Raw genomic sequence first — 23,969 nt, forward strand, 5'->3', positions numbered from 1 at the left:
ACTGTGCCTACATCAAGGTAGCCTACATACGTGTACACATTTTTTTTATGCTCAACTATTTGAACAAAAAACAACAACAACAAAACAACAATAAACAAACAATGCACTTGATGGCCTACTCATTTTATGTTTCTACGCCTCCTCTTCGCTAATTTTTGAATAAGCTGGACCGGCGGCCGTGCTGCGACAGTCATCATTGCAGACGCCTGCATGAAGCGGCAACCCATCTTGCACGCATGGGCGCCATGCTCCTCGTCCGTGTAGGATTGGAAGCCCACCCTCCAGGGGCCACACTGCGCCGTGTGCCGAACGCTTGTACCAGAATGTAGCGAGTGGCAATGAGGCGGCGTGCACGATTGTTATATTTTTAGAGTTCACGTTTTGATAAAGATGTGGGCGATCACTCAGCGTCCCCCGCCAGCAGACTCGCTAGTTCCTATGATACATACATACGTACTGTACATTCATACACACTTCTCTCAAGCTTTCTTCACAATCTTCAAGAGTAAAACGTATCTTCCGTACTTGTTCATATATCTATATATACATCTTCAGTACAGTTAGTATAGAACTTCAAGCACCCCACTTTCCCTCAGAATACAGCATATGATTGAATAATGTTTAAAATATCCCTATTATATGGTTACGATAGTGTGATAGTGTACACATGATTAAATCAGAAATTAACTGGTCTTTCAGGTATTATCGACAGGTATATCAACAACAAAGTCTGTTTACAATAGTAGATATCTTACCTATAACTGCAAAAGTGAGAGCTACATGAAGGCTACAAGACAATCTTTGCTTTACTTTTGTTGTTCACAAGTCATATTTGATGGATAAGTCTCTGTTCCTCCTCAAGAAGATGAGACTGATACGTATCTATTCTAATAAAGTCTGCAGAGTGCAGAAGTTATCACTTGATACATGATGATATAAGGTCCGAAATAACTACCCCAAAGTGATCACATAAACTTGATTTTGAGAAAAAGGTATGATTAACAAATACAAAATTATACTGGGTTCAAACATTGTTACTATATAAGATAAATACAGAGTAAAATTGAGAGAAACTGCTTTTGTAATACTGTTTGTGTCCTTCATTTTTCATTATGAAAAGGCAGTTACTGGATTTGAGCATAAATTTGAAAGAGTATAAGAAAAGGAAATAAACAAAAAATAAAACAAAAATAACACACCAAATTTATTAAAACAAAAAAAGAGGGGTGATCACATCTACAGGGAGTAGTTGTAGTGCCCTTTCAGGCACAAAGGCCTGTGCTAGGAGGCCAAGGTATTCGTTGTCAAATTACTGGACGTAACCTGGCTTACAGTATTTACATGTAAAGAATTAGACTTCAGTTTTGAATCTGGGATAGAGATGTTGTTCACTGACTCCCACGGATGAGTTAATGGTTGAATATTTAATTCTTTGCAAGTCTCTTGCAACTTTGTCCATTTTTCACTGGTAAGCCAGAGCCATAAACCCAATTTTTCATTCAGAGCTTCATTTGAGGGTTCACTAATTTCCCGAAGACTGTAAAAAATAAGCAAAGTTCAAATAGTATCTCTAGCAAAAATCAAGTTGTTTGTGAAAGATTTCAAAATGAATTTTCAAACACAGTACACATACATGTAGATTAGGTAACTTCTAAAACTGAAATCTAGAGATATTATGATACTTACTTGAAATACTTTCCCGTAGTCTGTTCAAGATCAGGATGAAGAGCAACATGCAACACATTTTGAGCCCCCTGTTTCGAGTTTTTTATAAAAGGATAGGCAATTGGTTTAAGTATAAACATTAGCATGCTGGTGAAAAATCCAGTGTTGCGAACAATATTTGTATCAACAATACCAGGGTGGACAGCATTTACAGTAACACCTGTGCCTAGAATTTTGCAAAGAGCAGAACAAAATTATATTACAAGTCAATCAAAATTTTTGTCAACCATAGCACCATAGCAAGCGTTAACTCAATCTTACCCTGTAGACGTTTAGCCAGTTCACGTGTGAAAAGTACATTTGCTAGTTTACTCTGATTGTATGCTCCACTTTCACTATAGTCATTAGCACTATTCAAGTCCTGCACATTTATTTTACCTTTGAAATGTGCAGTACTAGCAACATTCACAACACGACTCGGTGCACCTTTCTAAAACAAATTATCAACGGGTCCCTTGCTTATATTTAGAAGTAGAACAGTAGAAAAATGAATTATAAAATGAGTTACATTTACCTTGAGACTGTCCACAAGCAAATTTGTTAAGAAAAAATGACCTAAGTGATTCACACCCAACTGAGTTTCAAAGCCATCAGTTGTAACTTCTCGGGCACCCCACATAACTCCCGCGTTGTTTACCAGGAGATCAACTTTATCTTCATCTAAAAAAAAATACAATGTTTCACTAACGTTTCACTATAGATAATGAACTAGCGCTGAGCAAATTGTTTGGAATCAGATCAAATTAGCCAGATTTTAATTTAAATCACTGGGTCTAACGTAGTGAACTAAGATTTGTAAACAGCACATAACACATTTTCCCCAAAGACAAACCCAATTTCCTAAATCAGTTTTTCTAAGTGAAACATCAAATTGATTTCATTTTTCTACACCTGTCAAGCAATTTGTCTACTGGATTTGATTTGACCTCAAATTAGGCCTGATTCAAATCAATTTGATTCAAATCCTTAAGAGCTAGTTCAATGTGATTCAGAAGAAATTTTAGAGATTAGTTTTGATTTGATTCAAAGGCAAAACCCTTGGTTTGTACAGCTGCACAATAACATACAAATTGCAACAAAATTAGATTATACAAACCTTTGCGGATACGTCGAACAAATCTCTTCACAGATTCTAAAGAAGAAAGATCACAATATCTGCAGAAAATGTTTTTGTTGTCCGTAGCCAAGTATATATCTTCTCGTGCCTGGAAAGACGTTACAAACAGCATTCAAATTACACAAAAAAACTGAAAAATCATTGAAATGAACTTCAAATTAGAACGTACCGCTGCACATCTATCTTTGTCACGACAAGCTAGGTAAACTTTGGCACCACGCGAAGCAAGTTCTTTTGCAACTTCAAACCCTATCCCGGAGTTGGCTCCGGTAACAATGGCGACTTTTCCACCGATATCAACAGCAGCATCAAAATCAGGGCCACCAAGTTTTTCTCTGGAAAAAGCATAACTCTGATAAGTAACTTCGTAAGATAAAAATATGACTGAAATGGAACAGTTGGACAGTGTTATGGTGAACATAACCAAGTACTAGAAGAGGAACACAAGATTATAACTCACTTCACAAGAACTGAAGTTCCGGCGTACACACCGAGACCACATACAACCTTGGTCCATAATGGAATCCGATTCATTCTCGTAATATCGTGAGATGATTAACAACTTTACAATCAGTTCCTTAACAATATTTGCAAATCGGCCACTCTAACCTCTCATCCCCCTCGCACTACCCTCAACACTCTTTTGTTTTTGTCTTCTGCTTCTGTTCAGCACTATGAAAAATTCAACATGTTCAACATAATCAGAATGAAAAACTAATGATCACCCTATCATTTTGACTATCTGTATTTGTTATTTTAGTCCTTTTTATTTCAAAATTTGGCGTGTTAGCTTAAATGAAGGGTATTTAGGAGTTAGTGACAAGTACCTTTTAAACACTTTTTTAATTCATATCGGTCACACGCCTTTGTGTTTTTGAAACTTCAGAATTTTGAAATAATGGACTGAAAGGCACAGTGTATTTGATTGGTTATAGTGTAAAAAATGGAGATGAACTCCGGGACAAGTCAGAAATTAGCAAAGAAACGGACTCATAAGAAACATAAAACAGTTAAAAGAAGAAAACAGAATGACTCAAGTGGTGATGAATCTGTTGATATGTCAGAAGATGTATTTCCTATTGCCCATTACATCAGTAACCGAGATCAAATGATAGAACAAGTGTTTGCTGTCATGGAAAAAGAGAAGCTCAATTGTATGCTTCCCCCCATTTTAAAAGGCTTGACTCTAAGTGCATTAAAAGAAAGTTGCCTTAAGGAGCTGAAGAATATGTCTGACGAAGAAGTACGCAAAATACTATGTGGAGAACCACTTGAGACTCCTCCAGACAACAACTCCTTAACTCTTCAATTGGACACAGATTCTGGAGACAGTTTACCATCGGTTGAAGAATACTGCAGTGTAGAGGAAAAGAAGAAAACACTTCTAGATATTCTTGAACAGGAAATGCAGGAAATAGCTTACAATACAGTCTTGAAGAGAGATGAAAATACCGTATGCTCAGCTGATTCTGATGACGATTTGCCAGAGATAGTAGCGATAACACCAACTAATTCCTGTAAGTCACAGAATAATGTGCCACTTATATGCATAGATTCTGGAGACGAAGAGTCAATCTTACCTCCATATCAGTCTGCACATAGTAATTCAACTGAATCAAGTATTGTAGTTAGTGAAAACAGAAGCATTGCTGAGGAAAATCATTCAAATAATCATTTTGAATCTGGTATCGAAGTGATTTCTATAGACGAGACTCTGGAAAAAGACACTGATGTATCAACCAAAGCCACTACGGAAGAACCTGAAGATTTAGGATCCTCACCAAATTTTAACAAGACTGGTGTTTCATCACAGGAAAGTTTCCTTATCAAGGTCTTCTCAAGTAATAATTCCCACTCAGAAAGAGTTGTCAAAAAATTCTTTAAAAGTTCCATTGATGGTAAGGATGCAGACAAAATTACAGGTGTCATTAATGATGAACTTGAAATTAACAAACTTGATGGAAGAGAAAACAACATGTCACACTCCTCGCAGCCTTTAAAGGAAATTGAGAAAGAAGAAGAAATTGAAGTTTTTGATTTAGTTGAGAATGAATCAACTGAAGAACCGGGCAGCCCTCATTCTCTGTCCGACCATGATATCACAAGATCTGCCTGTAATACTAGTACAACTACAACTACAACTAACAATAATCAAGAGGTTTCACATTCCTTGAATAATGATGATACTTTTGAAGTGCCTCCTGGAAATGACGAACCTCTGTTGAATGAGGAGAAAGAGGAAGGTGAAATTTCAGAGGAAGAATCAGATGAAGATGTGGAGGTTGTTGGTAACAGGGAACAATTTCCAACAGTCTGTTTATCTTCTGATAGTTCAAGTGGGAAAAGTGATGAGGAGTTATCTGAGTCAAAAACTAGAGGACGGAAGCACCACCATCTTAGGCACAGAAGAAATAAACGTAGGATAGATTCACCAGAAAGATCCAGACGCCGCATTGAAAAACGTGGAAACCGTAGTTATCGACGTAAAACAGTAACTGATAATGCTCCTTCCCCTGAAAAATGTCAGGAAGTCACCACACAGGAAATAGACCTTAATTCAATTAGTTTACCTCCAGGGGAAATGCCCACTAAGCCATCAGTACAAAATAAGGACTGTGCAGAGACAACACCGCTGCAGCAAGACACACCCAAACATCCAGTTGTAGAAGACATTTTGAAGGAAACTAATGACTGTACAAATTCACCATGTAATAACTTAGAGGATGTAGTTGAAGGTAAGTGTGGCTTGTCTGAAGAACCCGAGGAACCCAATGCCAGTGAACCTGTTTCAACAAAAACATCATGGGCTGATAGGTGGGCAGAAAAAAAAGATTTGAAGAAAGTTGTGATAACCAGTAAAATTTGTAGAAATGTTCGAAAACGAATTCTATCTGCTCGGAAAAAACAGATTGTTTTAGAACCAGTGTGTGCTAGTGTTCCAGATTTACCGCCTGTGCCTCCTTTGGTGCTTCATGTTGAAGGTAGTGTCCAAGAATATCAGATGTTACAGTTATTGGTTAGTAATGGATCTGATGAAGAAAATAGTCAGAGTAAAAATGTGGAAGTAGAAAATTTACCTGACACATTAGCTTCAGAGTCTACGACTATTAGCAATGTTCCAGAGGGTGGTTGTTTGTCTAACCAGTCAGAAGTGGCTGAAGATCAACAAGAAAAAACATGATTACTTTTTTTTGTTTTTAATTTTAGTCAGAAGTGGCATTGATTTTTGAATGAATCAAAATACATTGCGGTTTCTGTGACATGTTACTGATCTCATGTCTTCTTCAACAAGCAGCAACTGAGTTTTGCTGATAACATTATTTAGAATATATTTCAAATCAGGAATGGAAGATTGTTTCTCTTTATCTTATGCTAAGCGTTTAAGATTCTTCACAATAGTCATAATGAGGAAGTCTTTTTAAAATTATTTCACTTGTTTCATGATTACCTATGTTCTTTATCAAAACAACTATTTTCCTAAAACTAAATATTAAATATACACTGTCAATAAAATCGGTCTGATGCATATTGTTAACTCATTGCATGTCCTGCCAGGTGCAAATAAAGAAAGCCGAAGATTTCATTCAAAGATTGTCTAGATTTTTTTTCTTATGTATAGCACAAACCAAGGCTTTTTGGAGGCTCAGATAGAATTTGTAAAGGTTTTCAAATTAGAGGTGAGGCATATCTTCCTAATACAAAACTGACAGAAAATGTGAGAGCAGTATTCTGAAAATAGTGGTATTACTTAACTTGTGCCAATACAACAGTAAATTTGAGCCATCATAAGGTTATTTTACTGTTTAATTGTGATAGCTTGATGACTATCACAATTTGTCTCATAGATATGTCAAGTTGAAGTGCAAAAGAAAAATCAGCAAAAATAAAAACTTTTTAAATGCAGAGTGGCATTTAACAAATGTAATATCACATGGATTTAGACCAAAAAATATGATCTCCAAGGCGTAACATGCTGAAAGTTAAATATGGCACAAAGGGATGGTCAGAAGACACTGCCACTTGTAAAGAGACTGCTACTGACAAAAAGAGTAGCTTGTATATTTGACTGCTACAGGGCAATGGCTCATCAGATAGGTCTTCACACATGACCCACAACTTCAAATCAACTCAAAATACAAATTAAAAATACAGGAACAAGAATAATTGTAATCACACTTTTAGATACCCATGCAACTAGAGTGAATTGACGATAAAACAATATTATCACAAAGTATACTGATTATTCATTTGTAATCTCTGCTGTGACAGGCACACTACTACAGAAACAAGCATGAGAATATATTAAAGAATTATCACATTTTGATGAAACTATCATAATCTTAGAAACCATCTGGCTTCTTACATTCAAGAATTTGACATGAACAACAGAACATTACCAATTATATCAATAGTATGAAATACTGTAACAATTACACATAAATGCAAGGCTTTGCTTCACACCAAACCCAGCTGTAATTAGGGTTACCTCATCCTAATATAAAAAGTAATATTAGACATTTCAAATCTGTCTCCACGTTTACCGGAGCTTCTGAGACACCTGTTAATTTTATCTAAACCTTGTCAGCATTGCCAACACGCGTTGCTTCTCACAAAGTATGCTAGTCTAAAAGACAAAGAAATAAAAAGGTGGTGCCATAAACAAACAAAATAAAGTTTTGTTCTAAATTTTGCCGTAACAGAAAAAGAGCAGTGTTAAATAAAACACAAAGTGTGTTTAAAAAAAAAAAATATTCAAAACAATACAGATTGTAGGTAGATTGAAATACTCACATACTGCTCCAGTCAAGTAGAATGAGTTTGACTGCATGTAACACCTAAAAGATATAATTACAATAATATTTAGGACAGAACCAAACTACAGGTTAACATTTAAGTAACTTTGTCTTGAAAACAATCAAGTTCCTATACGTCAAAAATGATATAAGGTGACAAGCATGATTTCTTTCTTATAACATAAAATTAAAAAATGATATTGAAAAATTAGACACAGTTGAGGCTGAAAAACAGGTTTATATTGTGTCTTCTCCTAATCCTTCGTCACAATCATGTTCTTCAGCCTGTACTTCAAAACCAGGTGATTTTTCACAATCTTCTTCTATTTTTAAAAGATCAATTAACCAATCTGGGAAAGGATCAGCATATTTTGGCAAATCAACTTCCTCTGCAACAGGAACTGCCAACAAAGCCTGCATTTCTCCTTCTTGTACTAGAGCAACAAATTCTCTTTCTTCACCCAGTTCGGCTACAGCATTATTGCCTTCACCATCTCGGTTGTTATTGGCTAAATCACCATTTTCAACATTTTCAAATACAATAGGGACAATTGGATGTCTTGGGTGGATTATTCTTCGAAGCAAAGCAGGTGCACGGTCTGATAAGTCACTAAGTTCATCTTCTGAAAGAGATTGATTAGATCTCTCATCATTTTCTGATGAGATGTCATCAACTTGTTCAGGGGTCAAATCCACATCAATATCATGGTGGAGGGAGGAGGAATTTGGGTACCCACTGTCGCCAGCAAAATCTAAACTGCAACTATCAACTGCGTCTCTAACTAGTGAACCATCAAGAGATTTGCGCTCAGAGCTCATTGACATGTTTACACTTCCAGGGATCTTGTCAGAATCATAGTACTTTTGACCTGTGTAGCAGAGAGCGACACTTGTAGAGGGAGCATATTCTACGTATTCTAGGCCTGCACGACGCTTAAGTGAGCATGATTCATCCAAATGTAAGACTTCTACAGATGTAGACTTAGGTAAATCTTTGGTTTTAGTAAACGTACATTCAACAACAGAGGATCTCATTCCACAAGGAAACACATCTCCTATTTCATCTTGAGGGTAACTTGAATTCAATAGTGGTGACAAATCAACACCAGAGTCTGTAATAGGCTCTCGTTTTGTGTTCAATATTAGTTCATGTTCATTCGATGAGGAAAGAGGACTTGATGCAGCACAAACACTAGCAGAACCAAAGTCACTTATAATTGAGGTTCCATGGGGAGGACTATCTTCAATTACACTCCTACCACAGCTGTCAGATGATTTGGAATCAGCTTTGCTTTGGTACCTTGAAGAATAAACACGCTGTGGTACTGATGAATTCCACCTTCTCTCACAATCAGCCTGAACTCCATCCAGTTCTTCATCTTCATATTTTCGGTTAACATTATCATCATCACTGTTGTCATCACTATCTGAATTATACACCCAATCACTTTCAATCATAGTCATATGAACCTGTCTTTCATGAACTAAATTCAATGCATTGTCAATTAATGCTACACCCATATGATATTCTGCGAGTGAACTTTGTTCTAAAAACCATAAAGGGGGATCTTCGGTGTCCCACCTTTCTTCATTGTCCTCCTCAGGTGCAACAACTTCATCAGTTCTTTGGTTCTCTTGTTCATCGTCCTCACTATGACTGTGAGAGCTTTCCGGATATAAATTGTACGAGATAGAAATTTGACCATTCTCTTCAATTAAATCTGTAGGGGCTATCAAGGACCTGAGAAGAAAGGAGGCAAAGGTAATTCAAAATGCAAACGAAAGGAAGTTTTTCTCTATAAAAAGGATAGGGTGCAATTTTACCTCACAGATTCAATATCTGCTGATGGAATAATTTTTTGTACAGCTGTAGTCAGGTCTAGTAGAGGTATCTTGGATATTTCATAATCTCCTTTATACAATTCTAAATATGCCATCCTATTTAACTGATATAGCACTTCATTACTGAGTTTTTCTTCATCACTTCTTGTGTCAGGTTCTTTGCCAGGGTGATCATAAGTTCTGCAGGTGGTGTAAACTTCTTTGGCATCCTGTGGGTAGAAATAAGCCAGTTAGTGCATTGAGAGCAGGGTAGAATAAAAACCAAGCAGGAAATTTTTTATTGTCATACCAACCTCAGACTGAGTAGGTACATAATCATGGTTTCTAATGAATAGTGCCAGCTGAGAACAATATCCGACATCTTCTTTACCTTCAGGGGGAACACCAACTCCACTTATTTCTACTTTGTAGTGTGGGTATTGAGATATAATTTTGTTTGTCCTATTTGAAAAGTCAATCATGAGTTGGAGAGCAGGGTATCTTATCTTAAAAATGAAAAACAGTAGCATGCACTCACCAGTCAGAAAACTCACTTCTTGACCACTCAAATTTATGGTCATAGTGTCTGAACTTCCCTAGCATACCTTTCAATAACACATTAAAGTCTGAATTGGGAGTAGTAAATATTGCAATATCTGGCTGTATAAACCCAAAAATGGTTCTCTCAAGCTTTGCAACTATATCCATTTCGAGATGCTCAATTCTAAATGAAACAGATGCACATACAATTTCACGTACTTCCAGAATATGCACAGCAATAAGATCCAGTACTTACAATTCTATGCAAACAACAGCATTAGCCCCTAGCAACCTGACATCACAGTCAGCAACACTTCCGCAGAGGACCTCAACATGTAAAGGGTTTTGACGGGGATTTAGAAAATCGGAATTTAGGGGACTAGCACGGCAAACATAGTAGTCCAATATATGTGGATCAATATCCACCATTATAACTTCGCTGATGTGAGAAACTTGTTTAAAATACTGAAACATTGCAAGCTCAGCACATCCAAATTCGACAACCTGAAACAGTTGGAATATTGCATGGTGCCAAAGTCAAAATACTGATTCAACATACACATATATTACAGAGAATTGTAAAAGATATGACACTTACTTTTGTCGGAAGTGGGGACCACCTTTCTTCTTTTAGGATTTGTCTCACAACCTCATACCTTTGACGGTACAAAGGGGGGAAAAACTTAAGATTATCTTCTGCATCAACAAAGGCTCTGCCATGATATGGATTATCGGAATCACGAATTCCAAGGTCCCAATCAGAACCGCAACTTTTTTCGCTAATCTCTTCATTTAACTTGTTTTCAGTTTGGTGATAATCACCACCACTAGTTGTGGGATTCGTTGTTTCCATTGTAACCAGAACTAGAATTTTAGACTAGAAAAAGTACACGAAATAGGCGAAGAAAACTTTCAACACCAGCATTAGTTCATTTTCAAACTATTTCACTGACTTCATGCACGTCCATCAAGACTGAACCGAACAAGACACATTTTCTTCGCAATATTTTCGCTACACGCCACAGCAGAAGCAGACAGCCAAACAGCACTGGTTTACGTGAAAAATAGAAATAAAAACAAATAACAGCCATTCGGCGTTGCCTTGTGTAAGGCACGGTAAAGGGATTGTAGTTGCCGCAACAAAACGACAACCTTTGAATCGACATTGACAAAGTAGTGATAGGAAGTTTCCTTTTTCAAAAATAAACAAAGTGCTGTTACCTGATATTTCATTTTGCGCAGTCGAAGGGCACATAACTTTGTGCTTGGAACGTTCTTGTCGTAAAAAGTAACTTTAAAATGGCAGCACTGATTGCCACGCTCGCAAGCTTTGCGGGTGCGGGGCGGGGGGCGGGGAGAGGACGGTAGTGGGGGGCAGTGTGGCTTTTCGGTCCGGTCGTCGGTCCCCGCTTCGCCGGCCGGGTATTCTGTTGACGTACGTGTTTTTCAAAGATTTGTTTTTGCACAATTCCAGTGAAGCATTTACAACCGTGCTGATTATCCTGCTTGCATTTATGATCCCTTTTCGTTTCCCTCGCACCATTGCAATTTTTTAACGTGTATTTTTTTTTCTTGATTGAAGTTGAACTCTTTTTAATTTGAGGTTAAAGTTTCTTTTTTTAAAAAACGGTAAACAGTTTATATCTAGTTTCCTTTTCTCACTGCAAAATATTTCTTGACTTTTCTAAATACTGTAAAGTGTATTCTTGACCTTTAACACCATCAAGCTTCTAGGTGCTCTACACCTTTTTTTAGTTAATTTTTTAAAGACAAACAAAATTTCAACTGCTGTCATTATAAATTAAGAATAACGCTTATTCCGTATTTTGCTTACTTGACGAAAATCTCGTCTATTTTGTTGTTGATAACCTTTTTATCTCACTATCACCTCCAATTTCTCTTTCAGGTAAACTTATTCCAACATGGGTTTTCTTGGGTTGAATTCCCATGTTCTACGTATGACTAGGGATAAACAGGAATCTCTCCTTACCTTAAGTATTCTTTCATTAGCTGCTGTGTTGTGTAAGTAAAAGTCTTTGCTTCAAATCACATTTTGTGTGCAGAATCATTTTCAAATTGTTAACATTTGTTTTAGCATTTGCAACTCGACTTTTTTCTGTCTTACGTTATGAAAGTGTCATTCATGAGTTTGATCCTTATTTCAACTATCGGACCACAAAATACCTTACTGAAGAAGGGTTTTACAATTTTCACAACTGGTTTGATGACAGAGCGTGGTACCCTCTGGGCAGAATCATTGGTGGTACGTAATTGAATTGCTCTGTTCCCCTTTTTTATTTTAAGTTTTACTCTTGAATACCAATATTTCAGTTATTGTTCGACAAATGTATCTTTTTGTCAATTATTCAGTTCTTTGTTTTTCTGTCTCAGGTACTATCTATCCTGGCTTAATGGTTACCTCTGCTGCTCTTTTCCGATTGATGTGGCTACTCAATGTTACTATCGATATTCGAAATGTGTGTGTTTTTTTGGCTCCTTTCTTCTCCAGCTTGACAACAATTGTTACATACCGTTTGACCAAAGAGCTTTGGGTATGTGTAGCTTGGTCTCAGTCATTGGTTTTAACTTTTTAACTTATTTGAAGTTTTTACGAAATGTAACTTTATTTTTATGTTGACAGGACTCAGGAGCAGGTTTAGTTGCTGCTGTAATGATTTCAATCGTTCCTGGTTATATTTCTCGTTCTGTTGCTGGTTCTTATGACAACGAAGGTAAACTATATTTCCAATTCTGTTTACTTCCATCTAAAATTCATGGTTTGTTCTTATACCAGTTTCTCTTTTAAAGGAATTGCTATATTTTGTATGCTCCTAACCTACTACATGTGGATCAAAGCGGTCAAAACAGGCACCATTTACTGGGCGACTCTTGCTGCATTAAGTTACTTCTACATGGTACTGAAAATTAATTTTTCTTATCTATGGCTCATTTTACAATCATTTTTACAAAGTTAATGTCAATCTTCTATAATTGAAGCCAAAGCATTTTTGCAAAGGAGCATTTATTGTTTGTCTGGACTTATAACTTCCTTTTTTTAATGCTACCATAGTGTTGTGGATACAGGGTGGCCGCTCTGCCTCGTTGTTTTAAAAAGGTATACTAGCCCGCCCGCACCTACCTCTCCCGTCCCCTCTCACCTTCCCCCTCCATTTGCAAGCGGGCTAGTCTACCTTTTCAAAACAACGGGGCAGAGCGGCCACCCTGTATTTGGCATTAGTAGTAACTAAGAAAAAAGATTGTGAATTGGCTTATAAAAGTGCACAATTGTTGTAATTTTCTTCTTATTTAAGTAATTGAGTTTTATTTTATTTTATTTAAGGTCTCATCATGGGGAGGATATGTTTTCCTAATCAATCTTATCCCTCTACACGTCTTAGTTCTGATGCTTACTGGCCGGTTTTCACACCGGATTTACTCAGCGTACAGCACTTTGTACTGTGTTGGTACTTTGCTTTCCATGCAAGTGAGCTTTGTTGGGTTTCAGCCAATCCAGACCTCTGAGCACATGCTTGTAAGTTACTTTCCCCGATAATGGGTATATGGTATTCTATCTGTAACTAGTGTTGCCGTTGATGTTCATTAATCTTTATCACAAATAATTGTGTTCCAGGCTCTTGGTGTCTTTGGTCTCTGTCAGATTTATGCTTTTGTTGAGTACCTCAAAAGTAAACTGAACAAAGATGACTTTGATGTTCTCTTTAAAGCTCTTGTATGGGGTATTGCTGCTCTCAGTTTGCTTTTTGGAGCAGTACTCACTTTGAGTGGCAAAATTGCCCCATGGACTGGTCGCTTCTATTCCCTACTAGATCCCTCATATGCCAAAAATAACATTCCAATCATTGCATCCGTTTCTGAACATCAGCCTACATCATGGAGCTCATTTTATTTTGATCTACAAATTATGGTGTTCTTATTTCCAACTGGATTGTACTTCTGCTTTTCTAAATTAACTGATGCCAATATTTTTATCATATTGTACGGTGTGACAAGCATTTACTTTGCTGTGAGTATCAGTTTATTTTCCTCTCATAGTTTAAGTATTTGTTGTCTAGTTTTCCTGGCATAAATTTATATATGATCACCAATAATGCTTTTACGTAATTTTTACAGGGTGTCATGGTGCGTTTAATGTTGGTTTTGGCTCCTGTCATGTGCATCTTGTCTGGCATTGCTGTGTCAGCTATGCTCACAATCTACATGAGACAAGTTGACCCCTCTAAAAATGTTGATAAAAAAATCAAGAAATTTGACAATTTTTCAATGAAGAGTGAGATTGCCACTGCTTTTGTTGGAATGATTACCTTCTTGCTTATATCATATACCTTCCACTGCACTTGGGTTACATCTGAAGCTTACAGTTCTCCAAGTATTGTGTTATCTGCTCGTTCTCAAGATGGTTCCAGAGTCCTCTTTGATGATTTTCGAGAGGCATATTATTGGTTGAAAATGAATACTCCAGAAGATGCTAAAGTTATGTCATGGTGGGATTATGGATATCAGATAACAGCTATGGCAAATAGAACAATTCTTGTTGATAACAATACTTGGAACAACACCCATATTTCTCGTGTCGGACAGGCAATGGCCTCTACTGAGGAGAAAGCATATGAAATAATGCAAGAGTTAGATGTTGATTATGTTCTTGTAATATTTGGAGGTGTCATAGGTTATTCTTCTGATGGTTAGTATACTGTCAAACAGACAAATTATGTTTACATAATTTATGGTGCTGAGTCTAATTTTATTTCCATTTATTCTGCAGATATCAATAAATTTTTGTGGATGGTGCGCATTGGTGGTAGTACAGAGAGTGGCAGTCACATCAAAGAAACGGATTATTATTCACCTTCTGGGGAATTCAGAGTTGATAAAGAAGGATCTCCTACATTATTGAATTGCCTCATGTACAAGATGTGCTACTACAGGTTTGGTCAACAGTACACTGAAATGGGAAGACCTGCTGGTTGGGATCGAGTTCGTGGTGCAGAGATAGGTAATAAGGACTTTGAACTTGATGTGTTAGAAGAGGCTTACACAACAGACCATTGGTTAGTACGGATTTACAAAGTTAAAAATATGCGCAACCGGGGAATTTAAACAGGTTTGGACAGTATTAACATTTTGGCATGGTCTTAAGGGCTATTTTCCGTAATGTCTTATTTTCGTGTTTTTGACTCTCAGTTGTATTACTTTTTTCATCTATCAGTATGTAGTTTAATCTTGATGTACGCCTGTTAGGGTTGATGATGCGCCTCTTGCAACTTTCATCATTATGATATGATGATTATTTGTCTTGTTTTTACTTTCAACCAATATCTGTTAACACTAAACCCGTGTAAATGAATTCCACTGCCCCCTCTGGACCTTTATTTAAAAAATCAACATTTGACCTACAAATGTTTTTTAGTCGTTTACTTAAAGGTTAGTGAGTATAACATGAAGTCGTGCAGAGATCATGGACGATCTAATCATGTTTAGCCAATATCTCCCCATTTAAAGTAAACACTTATTTAGAAAGATAACCAGATCTAATTTTTTAAAAAAACAATTCAAAAAATACAAGAAAAATAATAAAAACATGTACAATTTAGCTCTTAGTCTTTGGTGCTCAAACTTCCCTACTCAATCCAGGAATCTAACTTTTAAGTAGGAGTTAGTTAAATCTTCCAATTTTTTTCAGCAGTCATCTTTGAGGATTGTCTATCATTCTAAACCTGAACCGGAGTTAGTTTGCAGGTTCAGTACATTAGTGAGATCTCTATGTGTTTGACACCTTGTGATGCCTGAATGATGAGATTTACTAATGAAGGTGATGATTCATCCACAATCATATGAGCTCTTCTTTGCTTTAGCTTTAACGCACACTCGTTTTTTTTTACTAAATTTACTTTTTCCTATTTAAATAATATATCAGCTTTGAAGTGAGTGAAGGGCATAACATTGTTTAAATACTCTCATTTGATGATATGCGAGTTTGATATAATATATGTATTTTAAGTGTGTAGGTGCCTAGTCATGACAGACTTGACATTTACCTTATTTGTAGTTTTGTAAATTTCTGATTCTGGGTATAGACTATGTTTTGAGAGCCAGAATGTGAAAGAAAATTTCTCTTCTCATTGGTTGTTATTATAGAGGTGCCCTTTAAAAAGAAAAAACACATGAAAACATGCTAATCTCCAAAATTTTGATCCATACCATGGAAAATTGAGTTTGGAGCCTGCTTTTATTACATCAGAAAAGTTGTATGTTTGTAGAAGTGGGGTTCTTATAGTCTTAATTTGTAAATAAAGATATACCGCTGTTGACTGGTACAAATTCTTGCATGGTACCTCATGTGAAATGAATTCAATCTACACTGTTTTGTATCAATATTAATATTCCATTAAATCAGCTTAAAACAATGAACCAATCTGATCTGATTTGATTCATATCCTGCTCCCTTATTTTTCTCTTATGCTCTTTCGGAGTCTCATACCCAGCAAGGAGGATTAATGTTCCTTCAGAATTAGCATTATTCAAAATGCGACTCGCACGCACGAACACAAATGCCGACTCCTTGAGATTCTTTAGATAAGTAAGCGCGGCAGCCCTTTCCCCTTTCTCAAGGCTCAAGCTCAAGGCAAAGACCCACTCACTCCTATTTTTGAAAATAGCCGCCACGACCGGCGCCCTTGGAGTCGCGTAGTACCGCCAAATTTGTCATACTTCGGAAACAAGCCACATGTTTGAATGAAATGTTTTGACGTTTCTTACTCTTGTTGTTTCTCTGCATTCTTGGCCTCTCTTAAAGTCACAACAACAAAGTTATCATTGCTTCGATCCAGATTCTGAGATATCTTCTCAACAGCAGTGTTAAATGAGCTTCTTTTGATCTGCTCTGAGCAATCATGTCTGAAAAAGTGGAGGGACCCTTGGTTGATCGCTCATTTCGTTTAGTTGAAAATCAACATATATCAAGAAGCTGGTTATACACCCAGACTTTCTTTTATATGTGTGCTGCTTTAGCTGGGTTTGCTTGTGCATATACTCTCCGAACATTTAGAAACATATTTTCTGACTCATGCCTCATCAACATCGAGTTTAGCTCAAATATTAAATCTCGTGAAGTCCAAGCAGTGTATGGGCCTAGCACTAAGTGCGATTACTGTGAGTTTGTACCAGTTGTCGCATCGATAGCTGCTCTTGTCCTTGCTATGTTCTTTATTATGAGTGGCCGTGGAGGTAAAGGCTCTCCTGGGTGGGTATTGTTAGTATTGCTAAGTACTTTTAAAAAGAAGGGGGTGAGTGCTAACTATGCTATGATATTTGTTTCAGATTCCTCCCATCCCCTTGGCGCATTGTGATTCCAGCATTGGTGTTCAATCTCATTGCGCTAGGCTTTGTCATATCTGCCACCACATCTCTGCACAATGGTCTCCAGAAATTTTGTGATCAACTTCTTGGAAAGCAACTAGAAATGGGAGGAACTGGAGTAAATGGAACAACAGCTGATATTGATGTGAATCCACAACATGGGTTCCGAACGTTAACTGGGTATGTTGTAATCCTAATTCTTATTTTTATCCTCTATTACTTTTATCCTCTATTATTTTATTTTTTTGTAGTTTCTATTAGTGTCAGGTAGAATTCATAGATCTCAGTAAACTAGAAAAACTCACTGTGGACTCCTTGTGAGTCATTTTCAATTTTTTATGTTTATTGCCCTAAGAGGAATTTGAGCCGTCACTCTGACTTTGACTTCAAAATAGGCCCTCATTTCGATGCCTTTTTGCACTCATCCTGATGTCATTGTGACTGAATGTGACATCCTAAATTATATATTGGTCACAATGACATTTAAAGACGGTGAAATGAATGATCATTCTGACATCATGGAGACATTCGTGGCTCAAATTCCTCCTTGAGTGGTATACACGGTATACAACACAAGTAGATACAATGTTGTGAAACCAGTAAAAAATTAGCTCTGCTGTACCTTTCCTTGCAAATAAGTTAACAGCCCTTCTTTGTAGTAAATGCTCATTTTGATCTGGGCTCTACCCGGCAGTATTTGTAGATTTAAGTTTTACAAATGAGGAGTCTTATATCCTTTTTATTAATGTAGTATTATGGCACACAACTTGGGTGAACATATACAACATTTGATATTTTAACAAGAGCAGTTCATTAGAATAGCCCATTGATAGAGTGCAAGACAGCTTTGTAACTGGCTTATTTCTAATTATTCTTTAATTTGCAACACTCCAAAATGGTCATATCTTATTGGTTTAATAAAATCACCTTTCTTTGTCAAGATTTTTTTTTTATGACCAGTAGTATGATGCACTTCTTAGTTTTGCATATTTGCTTGATGCTTGATCTTCTACTAAACAGGTGTAGAGTGGATCTCAATGAAACAGTTCCTTCAGATCAGCATAGTCCCTTGCATGCTATAACACCAGCTAACTATGCACTTTTGGAAATTTCTCAGGTAAGCACTTTTTTGACCTACATATATTTATTCCATATTTGTATTTTCCTTTTGACATTAACATTTGTTGTCACATATCTCCATCTGTATCACGCTAACCTAGATATTTTCTTTGAAGGTGGCATCATGGTGTAATGTTATTTCATGGGTAATGTGTGCATCAATTACTCTATTGCGTTTCCTGTGTTTGGCTGACTTTCGATTGGTGCGCTTTGATTTTCATTTGGTTACATCTCAGGCTGATGTTGAGGTAAGCTGCTTCCATCACTTTTATTTTCGTTTAAATCATGTCCATAATGCTTAGATTTTTTTAATATGCATTTTTCTATCTATCAAACTTCTAGAAACCTGATTCCAGTTCCACAATGCGTACTGCTCGTGGGGAATCAACAGAATATTTCCCTGCCAACGACGGCTTAGAAGTCACCCATTCTCCTGAATAAAACTAGTCAGTTATACACAACAGAAGAAAACATTTTTAAACCTTTTATGTCTTATGTGATAGATGATAGAATCTCTGAAAATTCTTGCCAACAAATTTAAAATTGGCAGTTTGAAATTCTCAAAGCTCATCTTATTTCTGTATTGTGATTCCCTTCCAGTTTTCAAGAATCTAAACATATTTGCATGAATCTCAAGTCTCAATGTCATGGTTTTTCTAATATTGCATTCAGATCTATCTGCACTTAATACTTAAAACTAAGACTGTTCTGTACTTTGAACTTAAATAAGACTGCAGCCTATTCTTTATTGCACTGAGTAGTTTGCATCTCCAGTTATGTCCAAAAGTTTTGTTGATCTGCCCTCGCCTTCTTGCCAAGCATGAGAGATCTTCCACTTTTCGCACATTCCGTATTCTTTCTTACTCTATTGTAACGTCCTCACAACCTGTGCATTTTCCTTAATAGCTTTTAAGATTTGTTAAGTATATTTTTTATAGTCCTCTAAATATTTTTGTGGCCAAGATGGTATCTAGTCGTTCAGAAGTTTGCATCACTTGTCAATATGTTTTGAGTGTACTTATGAAATTGACTTTTCTTTGTACTCTTCCTAATTTACCTTAGTATTGTACAGAGACTGAACTCCATTGTTCTGCTATATCTCATTACATTAATATTCTATCCCTCCAATAGTGATAGTGAAATTTTCTTTCATACTTAGATTAGAAAATTGTGTGAGATATTTTTGTCTTTTATCTTCTTTTTTTAAACTTGCAATTGACAATGATTGATGTCTCTTTCTAGTGGGTTATTAGAAATATGTTGAGTCTCACAATTTTTTGAAAACTTCCATTTGCTTTTTAAATTAATTCTTTGTAGCCCTGTGAAATTGTTTGTGTGATGTACTAATTATTTGATTGTCACATCACTGACTCAACCATTGCTCTCATATTTTATATCTACAATTCTTGCCAATGACATGTCTATTTTAATAGTAATATTTTATTGTACCTTAAATTGACCAAACTTTTACATTATTAACCTTAAGATTTAACTTAATCAAGGACTCCATAAACTTGCATCTTGCGGACAGCAAAAATAAAGTATGGATAAGTGTGACAATAATATTCTTCTAGTTTGATATTACACTTCACACTTCTTATTCTGTCATGAAAATACATAGGTGTATGATATTGAGTCTTTGTAGATTTACACTGGCATTTCTTATGTCCCAAACAGCTTATTCAGTCCAATCCTCTTTCCAGTCCAGTCCGCTCTAGGCAGATCCTCTTGCTCTCACAGGCCACAATGCTCGGTGTGATCTGTCTTGTGAGGCGTTCCCGCTACCATGGGGTGCAGCTGCATCAAGACAATCTCGTAGGAAATTATTGTCCCGGCAACCTGAGGCAAAGCGAAAGAGAGATTCGTAATTTCACCATCGCATAATCAGCACCATAGAGTGGCGGTGAGCGTGACAATCCCCACCGTCAGGATGAGCCCCCTTGTAACGGAGAAGAATCGACAGCCGGTGAGGGCAACGTGATCGCGGGTGACTTGACTCATGAAGCGCTCCACTTCGTGCGTGTAGCCCTCCGCGGGCACGCCGAACAGCACCCGGAGTGGCCTCCTGCTCTGGTCGTTGACAGACGCCGCAAACAGCGAGACCAGCACAGTCCGCAGCAGCATGTAGCCGAACGAATAGATAAAGTACAGGTTGTACCAGAAGCCCGTGCGTAGCGTCCTGCGGCAAAAAGAATTTCAGCAAATTTAGCAATGCACTGACGTTTGTCTGGAAGCACCCTTAAGTTGTGGAGTACAACGAAAGCAACCTGAAGCTGTGCAGCAGCTGTCGGCAGATGAAATACATGTTGGACGCGAAGGAGAGTAGCACGAGCTTCCCGATGGCGTCGTCCACTTCTCGGCACAGCACCGACAGCTCATTGTAAGTTTCTCTCGCCCGACGCCAAAAGTCGTCCGTCATTACCTAGGTGACCAGAGTGAGGAAAGCTTCATCTCAAGTCCGGGCGTTTCTTTGAATACACTCCACGGTTGTATGATTGGGGAGGGAGTACGAAAAACCGTAACACTGGAGCGCAATCAACGAAACACCCGGTAGCTTCACATCACACGGTGAAACACATGCGCTCGACTCACCTTGCCCGTCACGGCCTCCAGCCGCTCGTTGACCTGCTTGAAGCGGTGGCTGAGAGGCATGCTAATAAGCATGACGAACAAGTGATTGAAGTTCCAGAAAAAGGTGCCCACGAAGTTGAAGAAAAGTACGACAACCGCCTTCCAGTGCTCGTAGGCCATGACAGTGAAGGTCATGGGGAACTTGAGCAGCGAGTACCCCTTGAGCAGGCCGCCCGGCCCCGCCTCCATGTAGCACGGCCACGTGAAGTCCACGGCGCTCCACACGGACAGGATGTGCTCGACTGGTGGGGCAAACAAACGGGGGTAAAGAACACACCGATGGCTCTGCCTACACCAGCTCCTCTCCTCCGCCGCCCCAGGACTCACCGGCCGCGCCGAGGAGGACGACGGCAGTGAGGCGCTTCATCTGCCTCCGCAGGAGGGGCGGGTACCCAAAGTCTACCATGTGACTCTCGACGCACTCGAAGGAGCGGGTGAGGCGGCGCCAACGCGGGCCAAGCTCGAGGAACAGCACCGTGGCGGCCGTGGCCGAGCCGAAGAACATCATGTCCACTGGAACCGGAGGGCGGGGAGTCAGGACATCGCCCTTGTCGGCTCACCACGGGGAGAGAAGAAGTTCACCTGAGCTGTCCCACAGGGAGTCGGCCGTCATCTCGCGGTACAGAGACAGCGCCGCTTGCACGCTCAGGCCCACGACGATCACCCCGGCGTACAGCAACCGCAGTATCCTGACCCCCGACCAGCGACGCGTCCTGGAACTGAAGGGCAGGTGAGTCGGCGCGGGTTGGAGTGAGGCACTCGGGGGCTCGGGGAGGGCGGGTACGGCACCTGTCCTGTGAGAGGGAGGGCCCCAGCTCCGGGTGCAGGAGCGAGAAGAAGTAACCGATGATGAGCGCGTGCCGGATGGAGCCGGAGAAGGAGTCCGGGTGTACCCTGGTGAGCGGCGCTCGCCGACCCTCCAAGTCCGGATCCGGGTCGTGATCATGGTGCGCATGCGGGGGCGTTCGCGAACGCTCGTCCGCGTGTCTGTCGGCGGGCTGGATGTGTAGCCAGGGGCAGCGTGGCGGGCAGGGGCACCACCAGCCTCCCGCCCCGCACGCCCCCAGCGCCACCGTGCTCACCGGGCCGCCCCCGGACTCAGCGGCGGGCTTAGGGCACGGCGGCGTCCTGGGCAGTCGAGGCGGCAGTGGCATCGGAGAAAGTGAGCTGACGGTCGTCAGCGGCATCCTGGGCCTCACTGCGATCAGAAGGAGGGGTTTGCGTGAGTGAAGGATGTCACGTTCCGCTCAGACCTCCCTGCTCCCGCATTCCCGCTCCCGATCCCGCTCGAGTCCTTCCCCCGCCCACCCCGGCTGCCCGTGGCGCACGCAGCGTCCAGGCGTCGGGGGCTGCGCTACGCGGTGCCGCAGCTCAAGCCAGACTCACCGACCAGGCCGACCAGGCTCTGTACTTTGTGGGCTGCTAACCATTTCTGGAGGCCAGTGGGTGTCGCTCCGACACCCTGGGCGTGACATGGCGCGGGCTGCCGGAGACGGAACAGTCTGGAAAAGAGAAGCACATGAGAACAGCATACAAAACGAAGGCATTTTAGACAGTCCCCAAGACTAGAAGGCAAAAGTGCCGCCTCTCCAAGCCGTTTCCCCTCCAGAACAAGGCCACATGGGCGCTTGGGTGGGGATGCCCGGCGTTTGGCAGGCCAGATTGTTCCGGTCCCCCAGGTCTAGCCCAAGTGGCACGAGGGAAATTAGCATTCCTTTAGGCTTTGCCCCACTTGCAAACGTTTGTTGATTACGCCGGAACAAGAATTCGACGGCAGGCTGTACTCTGAGGATAGCGCCTGCAACGCGCTGGGTAGGCCAGCCCGCCAAGCAGCTGTGTCGAGCCGGCGGCCCGCCCCGACTCCTCCCCGCCCCGCCCAGCCTCCCAGCCGCCGCACTCAGTCTCGAGGTAGGCGGAACACGTTTGCCAGTGCCCGGGGGACTCGGGGGAGACTCCATTGTTGGGCACCTTACGGCACGGCGTATGAGGTGGTATATGATTTTCTCGCAGTACGTGGAAAGTGGGGAGGGGCACCAGTAGCGCGCAGCAGGAGGAGGGTCAGGGCATGGGAGAGCCTGGCCTATGCTCTCCTGCGCTGTAGCCGGGGTGGAGTAGAGACTCTAAACCTCGCACCCTGTGCGCGCCAGCACGCCAGTAGGCCGGTCCCCCGGGAGGGAGTGGGGGGGAGGAGGGGGTATGACTATATTATAAAATATGTTGATAGCGCCGGGCCGGCGGGGCGCGCTGATGGACGGGCCGTGTCGCTCGCGCTTCGCTCGGGGCTGCGCATTCGGAGCGGATGCGTCGCCGATGCGTAATGCGGCTCTCTGGCGTTACTGTTGGTATCGATATCGATCTCCACGACAGCGCGACGCACGGTCACGGCGCACCTCCTCCCCAGACTGGCAGAGGATGTGTCCGCATGATGTGTGTCGTGGGTCGGATCAAGATCAAGTGGCTCCGCCTTGGAAAGGCTAAACGGCGGCCCTGGAGCCTGCTCTCGTGAGCCTCGGAGCCACGCCTGCCGCGGCGGGCGCGTGAGGGGCTTAGCGCCGAGCGTGACGGGGTGGCGGAGAGTTTCAAGGGCGGCGCGAGGGCGCGGGGGTGAAGGAGAGGGGCTCCAAGGACGACCGGCGGGACGTTTGGTTGGGGAAGGGGGCCGATTCCCCCCACCCCCCGGAAAGCCTCTGTTGAACCTCTTTCGTAACTAACACACTTCCGCGACATATTCAGGGCCGTCGTGCGTAAAATGTGTGCATATTAAATTCCATCTCAGACTGAAAAGCTCTCCTCTGGCTCCGCATAGGCGCTGCCAGGACAGGGGCGGGTGTGTGTGTGTGTGTGTG

At 40.4% G+C, this 23,969-nt stretch overlaps 6 protein-coding genes across 8 annotated transcripts in view; 3 read left to right on the forward strand and 3 right to left on the reverse strand.

Annotated features, from left to right (window-relative positions):
* Positions 1-1,191: 1,191 nt before the first annotated feature.
* LOC113207801 (retinol dehydrogenase 12) lies at positions 1,192-3,497 on the reverse strand. The gene is made up of 7 exons (XM_026424499.2): positions 3,303-3,497; positions 3,012-3,177; positions 2,822-2,930; positions 2,240-2,385; positions 1,987-2,155; positions 1,687-1,891; positions 1,192-1,537 (listed from the first exon to the last, which is right to left on the reverse strand). Exons 1-7 carry the CDS (start codon positions 3,374-3,376, stop codon positions 1,282-1,284), a joined length of 1,125 nt encoding a protein of 374 aa, XP_026280284.1. The 5' UTR covers positions 3,377-3,497; the 3' UTR covers positions 1,192-1,281.
* A 70-nt stretch (positions 3,498-3,567) lies between these two features.
* LOC113207800 (uncharacterized) lies at positions 3,568-6,431 on the forward strand. Its single transcript, XM_026424498.2, has one exon. The coding sequence runs from the start codon at positions 3,786-3,788 to the stop codon at positions 6,021-6,023; it is 2,238 nt and encodes a 745-aa protein (XP_026280283.1). The 5' UTR covers positions 3,568-3,785; the 3' UTR covers positions 6,024-6,431.
* A 431-nt stretch (positions 6,432-6,862) lies between these two features.
* On the reverse strand, positions 6,863-11,104 carry LOC113207799 (uncharacterized). Its single transcript, XM_026424497.2, has 6 exons — positions 10,595-11,104; positions 10,253-10,500; positions 9,995-10,180; positions 9,771-9,918; positions 9,460-9,686; positions 6,863-9,376 (listed from the first exon to the last, which is right to left on the reverse strand). Exons 1-6 carry the CDS (start codon positions 10,847-10,849, stop codon positions 7,873-7,875), a joined length of 2,568 nt encoding a protein of 855 aa, XP_026280282.1. The 5' UTR covers positions 10,850-11,104; the 3' UTR covers positions 6,863-7,872.
* A 243-nt stretch (positions 11,105-11,347) lies between these two features.
* On the forward strand, positions 11,348-16,425 carry LOC113207864 (dolichyl-diphosphooligosaccharide--protein glycosyltransferase subunit STT3A). Of its 2 annotated transcripts, none has more exons than XM_026424591.2 (10): positions 11,348-11,431; positions 11,903-12,018; positions 12,092-12,259; positions 12,388-12,548; positions 12,638-12,728; positions 12,805-12,911; positions 13,337-13,528; positions 13,628-14,020; positions 14,128-14,698; positions 14,780-16,425. In XM_026424591.2, exons 2-10 carry the CDS (start codon positions 11,919-11,921, stop codon positions 15,112-15,114), a joined length of 2,118 nt encoding a protein of 705 aa, XP_026280376.1. In that variant the 5' UTR covers positions 11,348-11,431; positions 11,903-11,918; the 3' UTR covers positions 15,115-16,425. The 2 variants fall into 2 exon arrangements, with proteins under 2 accessions (XP_026280376.1, XP_026280377.1); XM_026424592.2 differs by lacking the exon at positions 11,348-11,431 and adding an exon at positions 11,460-11,625.
* Positions 16,426-16,727: 302 nt separating this feature from the next.
* Positions 16,728-20,055, forward strand: LOC113207888 (uncharacterized). Its single transcript, XM_026424630.2, has 5 exons — positions 16,728-17,257; positions 17,335-17,553; positions 18,394-18,490; positions 18,609-18,740; positions 18,835-20,055. The coding sequence occupies exons 1-5, from the start codon at positions 16,908-16,910 to the stop codon at positions 18,931-18,933; spliced, it is 897 nt and encodes a 298-aa protein (XP_026280415.1). The 5' UTR covers positions 16,728-16,907; the 3' UTR covers positions 18,934-20,055.
* A 129-nt stretch (positions 20,056-20,184) lies between these two features.
* The window catches only part of LOC127749341 (gustatory receptor for sugar taste 64e-like), a 7,453-nt gene continuing 3,668 nt past the window's right edge, over positions 20,185-23,969 (reverse strand). The window contains exons 2-9 of one of the 2 annotated variants that reach the window (XM_052267206.1): positions 22,551-22,625; positions 21,913-22,321; positions 21,706-21,842; positions 21,451-21,636; positions 21,085-21,365; positions 20,760-20,914; positions 20,416-20,671; positions 20,185-20,331 (exon numbers count right to left, since the gene is read on the reverse strand). In XM_052267206.1, the coding sequence (XP_052123166.1) occupies positions 20,227-20,331; positions 20,416-20,671; positions 20,760-20,914; positions 21,085-21,365; positions 21,451-21,636; positions 21,706-21,842; positions 21,913-22,321; positions 22,551-22,625 (1,604 nt within the window). In that variant the 3' untranslated portion in view covers positions 20,185-20,226. Of the gene's footprint in view, positions 20,332-20,415; positions 20,672-20,759; positions 20,915-21,084; positions 21,366-21,450; positions 21,637-21,705; positions 21,843-21,912; positions 22,322-22,509; positions 22,626-23,969 lie in introns of both variants that reach the window. The other variant, XM_052267207.1, reaches the window with a different exon arrangement.

The sequence above is a fragment of the Frankliniella occidentalis genome, unplaced genomic scaffold, assembly GCF_000697945.3.
Source record: "Frankliniella occidentalis isolate FOCC.00 unplaced genomic scaffold, Focc_3.1 Scaffold47, whole genome shotgun sequence".
In the NCBI taxonomy this organism is placed as follows: Eukaryota; Metazoa; Arthropoda; class Insecta; order Thysanoptera; family Thripidae; genus Frankliniella; species Frankliniella occidentalis.

What these genes read in the sequence shown, in the direction of transcription:
- LOC113207799 (XM_026424497.2), bottom strand. Translation starts at nt 10,849, where the DNA reads ATGGAAACAACGAATCCCACAACTAGTGGTGGTGATTATCACCAAACT. An exon ending in GGTCCCCACTTCCGACAAAA is followed by an intron (nt 10,501 to 10,594) that starts GTAAGTGTCATA and finishes CAACTGTTTCAG; the next exon opens with GTTGTCGAATTTGGATGTGC. An exon ending in ATGTACCTACTCAGTCTGAG is followed by an intron (nt 9,687 to 9,770) that starts GTTGGTATGACA and finishes TTCTACCCACAG; the next exon opens with GATGCCAAAGAAGTTTACAC.
- LOC113207800 (XM_026424498.2), top strand. Translation starts at nt 3,786, where the DNA reads ATGGAGATGAACTCCGGGACAAGTCAGAAATTAGCAAAGAAACGGACT.
- LOC113207888 (XM_026424630.2), top strand. Translation starts at nt 16,908, where the DNA reads ATGTCTGAAAAAGTGGAGGGACCCTTGGTTGATCGCTCATTTCGTTTA. An exon ending in GGGTTCCGAACGTTAACTGG is followed by an intron (nt 17,554 to 18,393) that starts GTATGTTGTAAT and finishes TCTACTAAACAG; the next exon opens with GTGTAGAGTGGATCTCAATG. An exon ending in CATCTCAGGCTGATGTTGAG is followed by an intron (nt 18,741 to 18,834) that starts GTAAGCTGCTTC and finishes TCAAACTTCTAG; the next exon opens with AAACCTGATTCCAGTTCCAC.
- LOC113207801 (XM_026424499.2), bottom strand. Translation starts at nt 3,376, where the DNA reads ATGAATCGGATTCCATTATGGACCAAGGTTGTATGTGGTCTCGGTGTG. An exon ending in TGTTCGACGTATCCGCAAAG is followed by an intron (nt 2,386 to 2,821) that starts GTTTGTATAATC and finishes ATTTTTTTTTAG; the next exon opens with ATGAAGATAAAGTTGATCTC. An exon ending in ACTACGGGAAAGTATTTCAA is followed by an intron (nt 1,538 to 1,686) that starts GTAAGTATCATA and finishes TATTTTTTACAG; the next exon opens with TCTTCGGGAAATTAGTGAAC.
- LOC113207864 (XM_026424591.2), top strand. Translation starts at nt 11,919, where the DNA reads ATGGGTTTTCTTGGGTTGAATTCCCATGTTCTACGTATGACTAGGGAT. An exon ending in TCTGGGCAGAATCATTGGTG is followed by an intron (nt 12,260 to 12,387) that starts GTACGTAATTGA and finishes TTTCTGTCTCAG; the next exon opens with GTACTATCTATCCTGGCTTA. An exon ending in TGGTTCTTATGACAACGAAG is followed by an intron (nt 12,729 to 12,804) that starts GTAAACTATATT and finishes TCTCTTTTAAAG; the next exon opens with GAATTGCTATATTTTGTATG.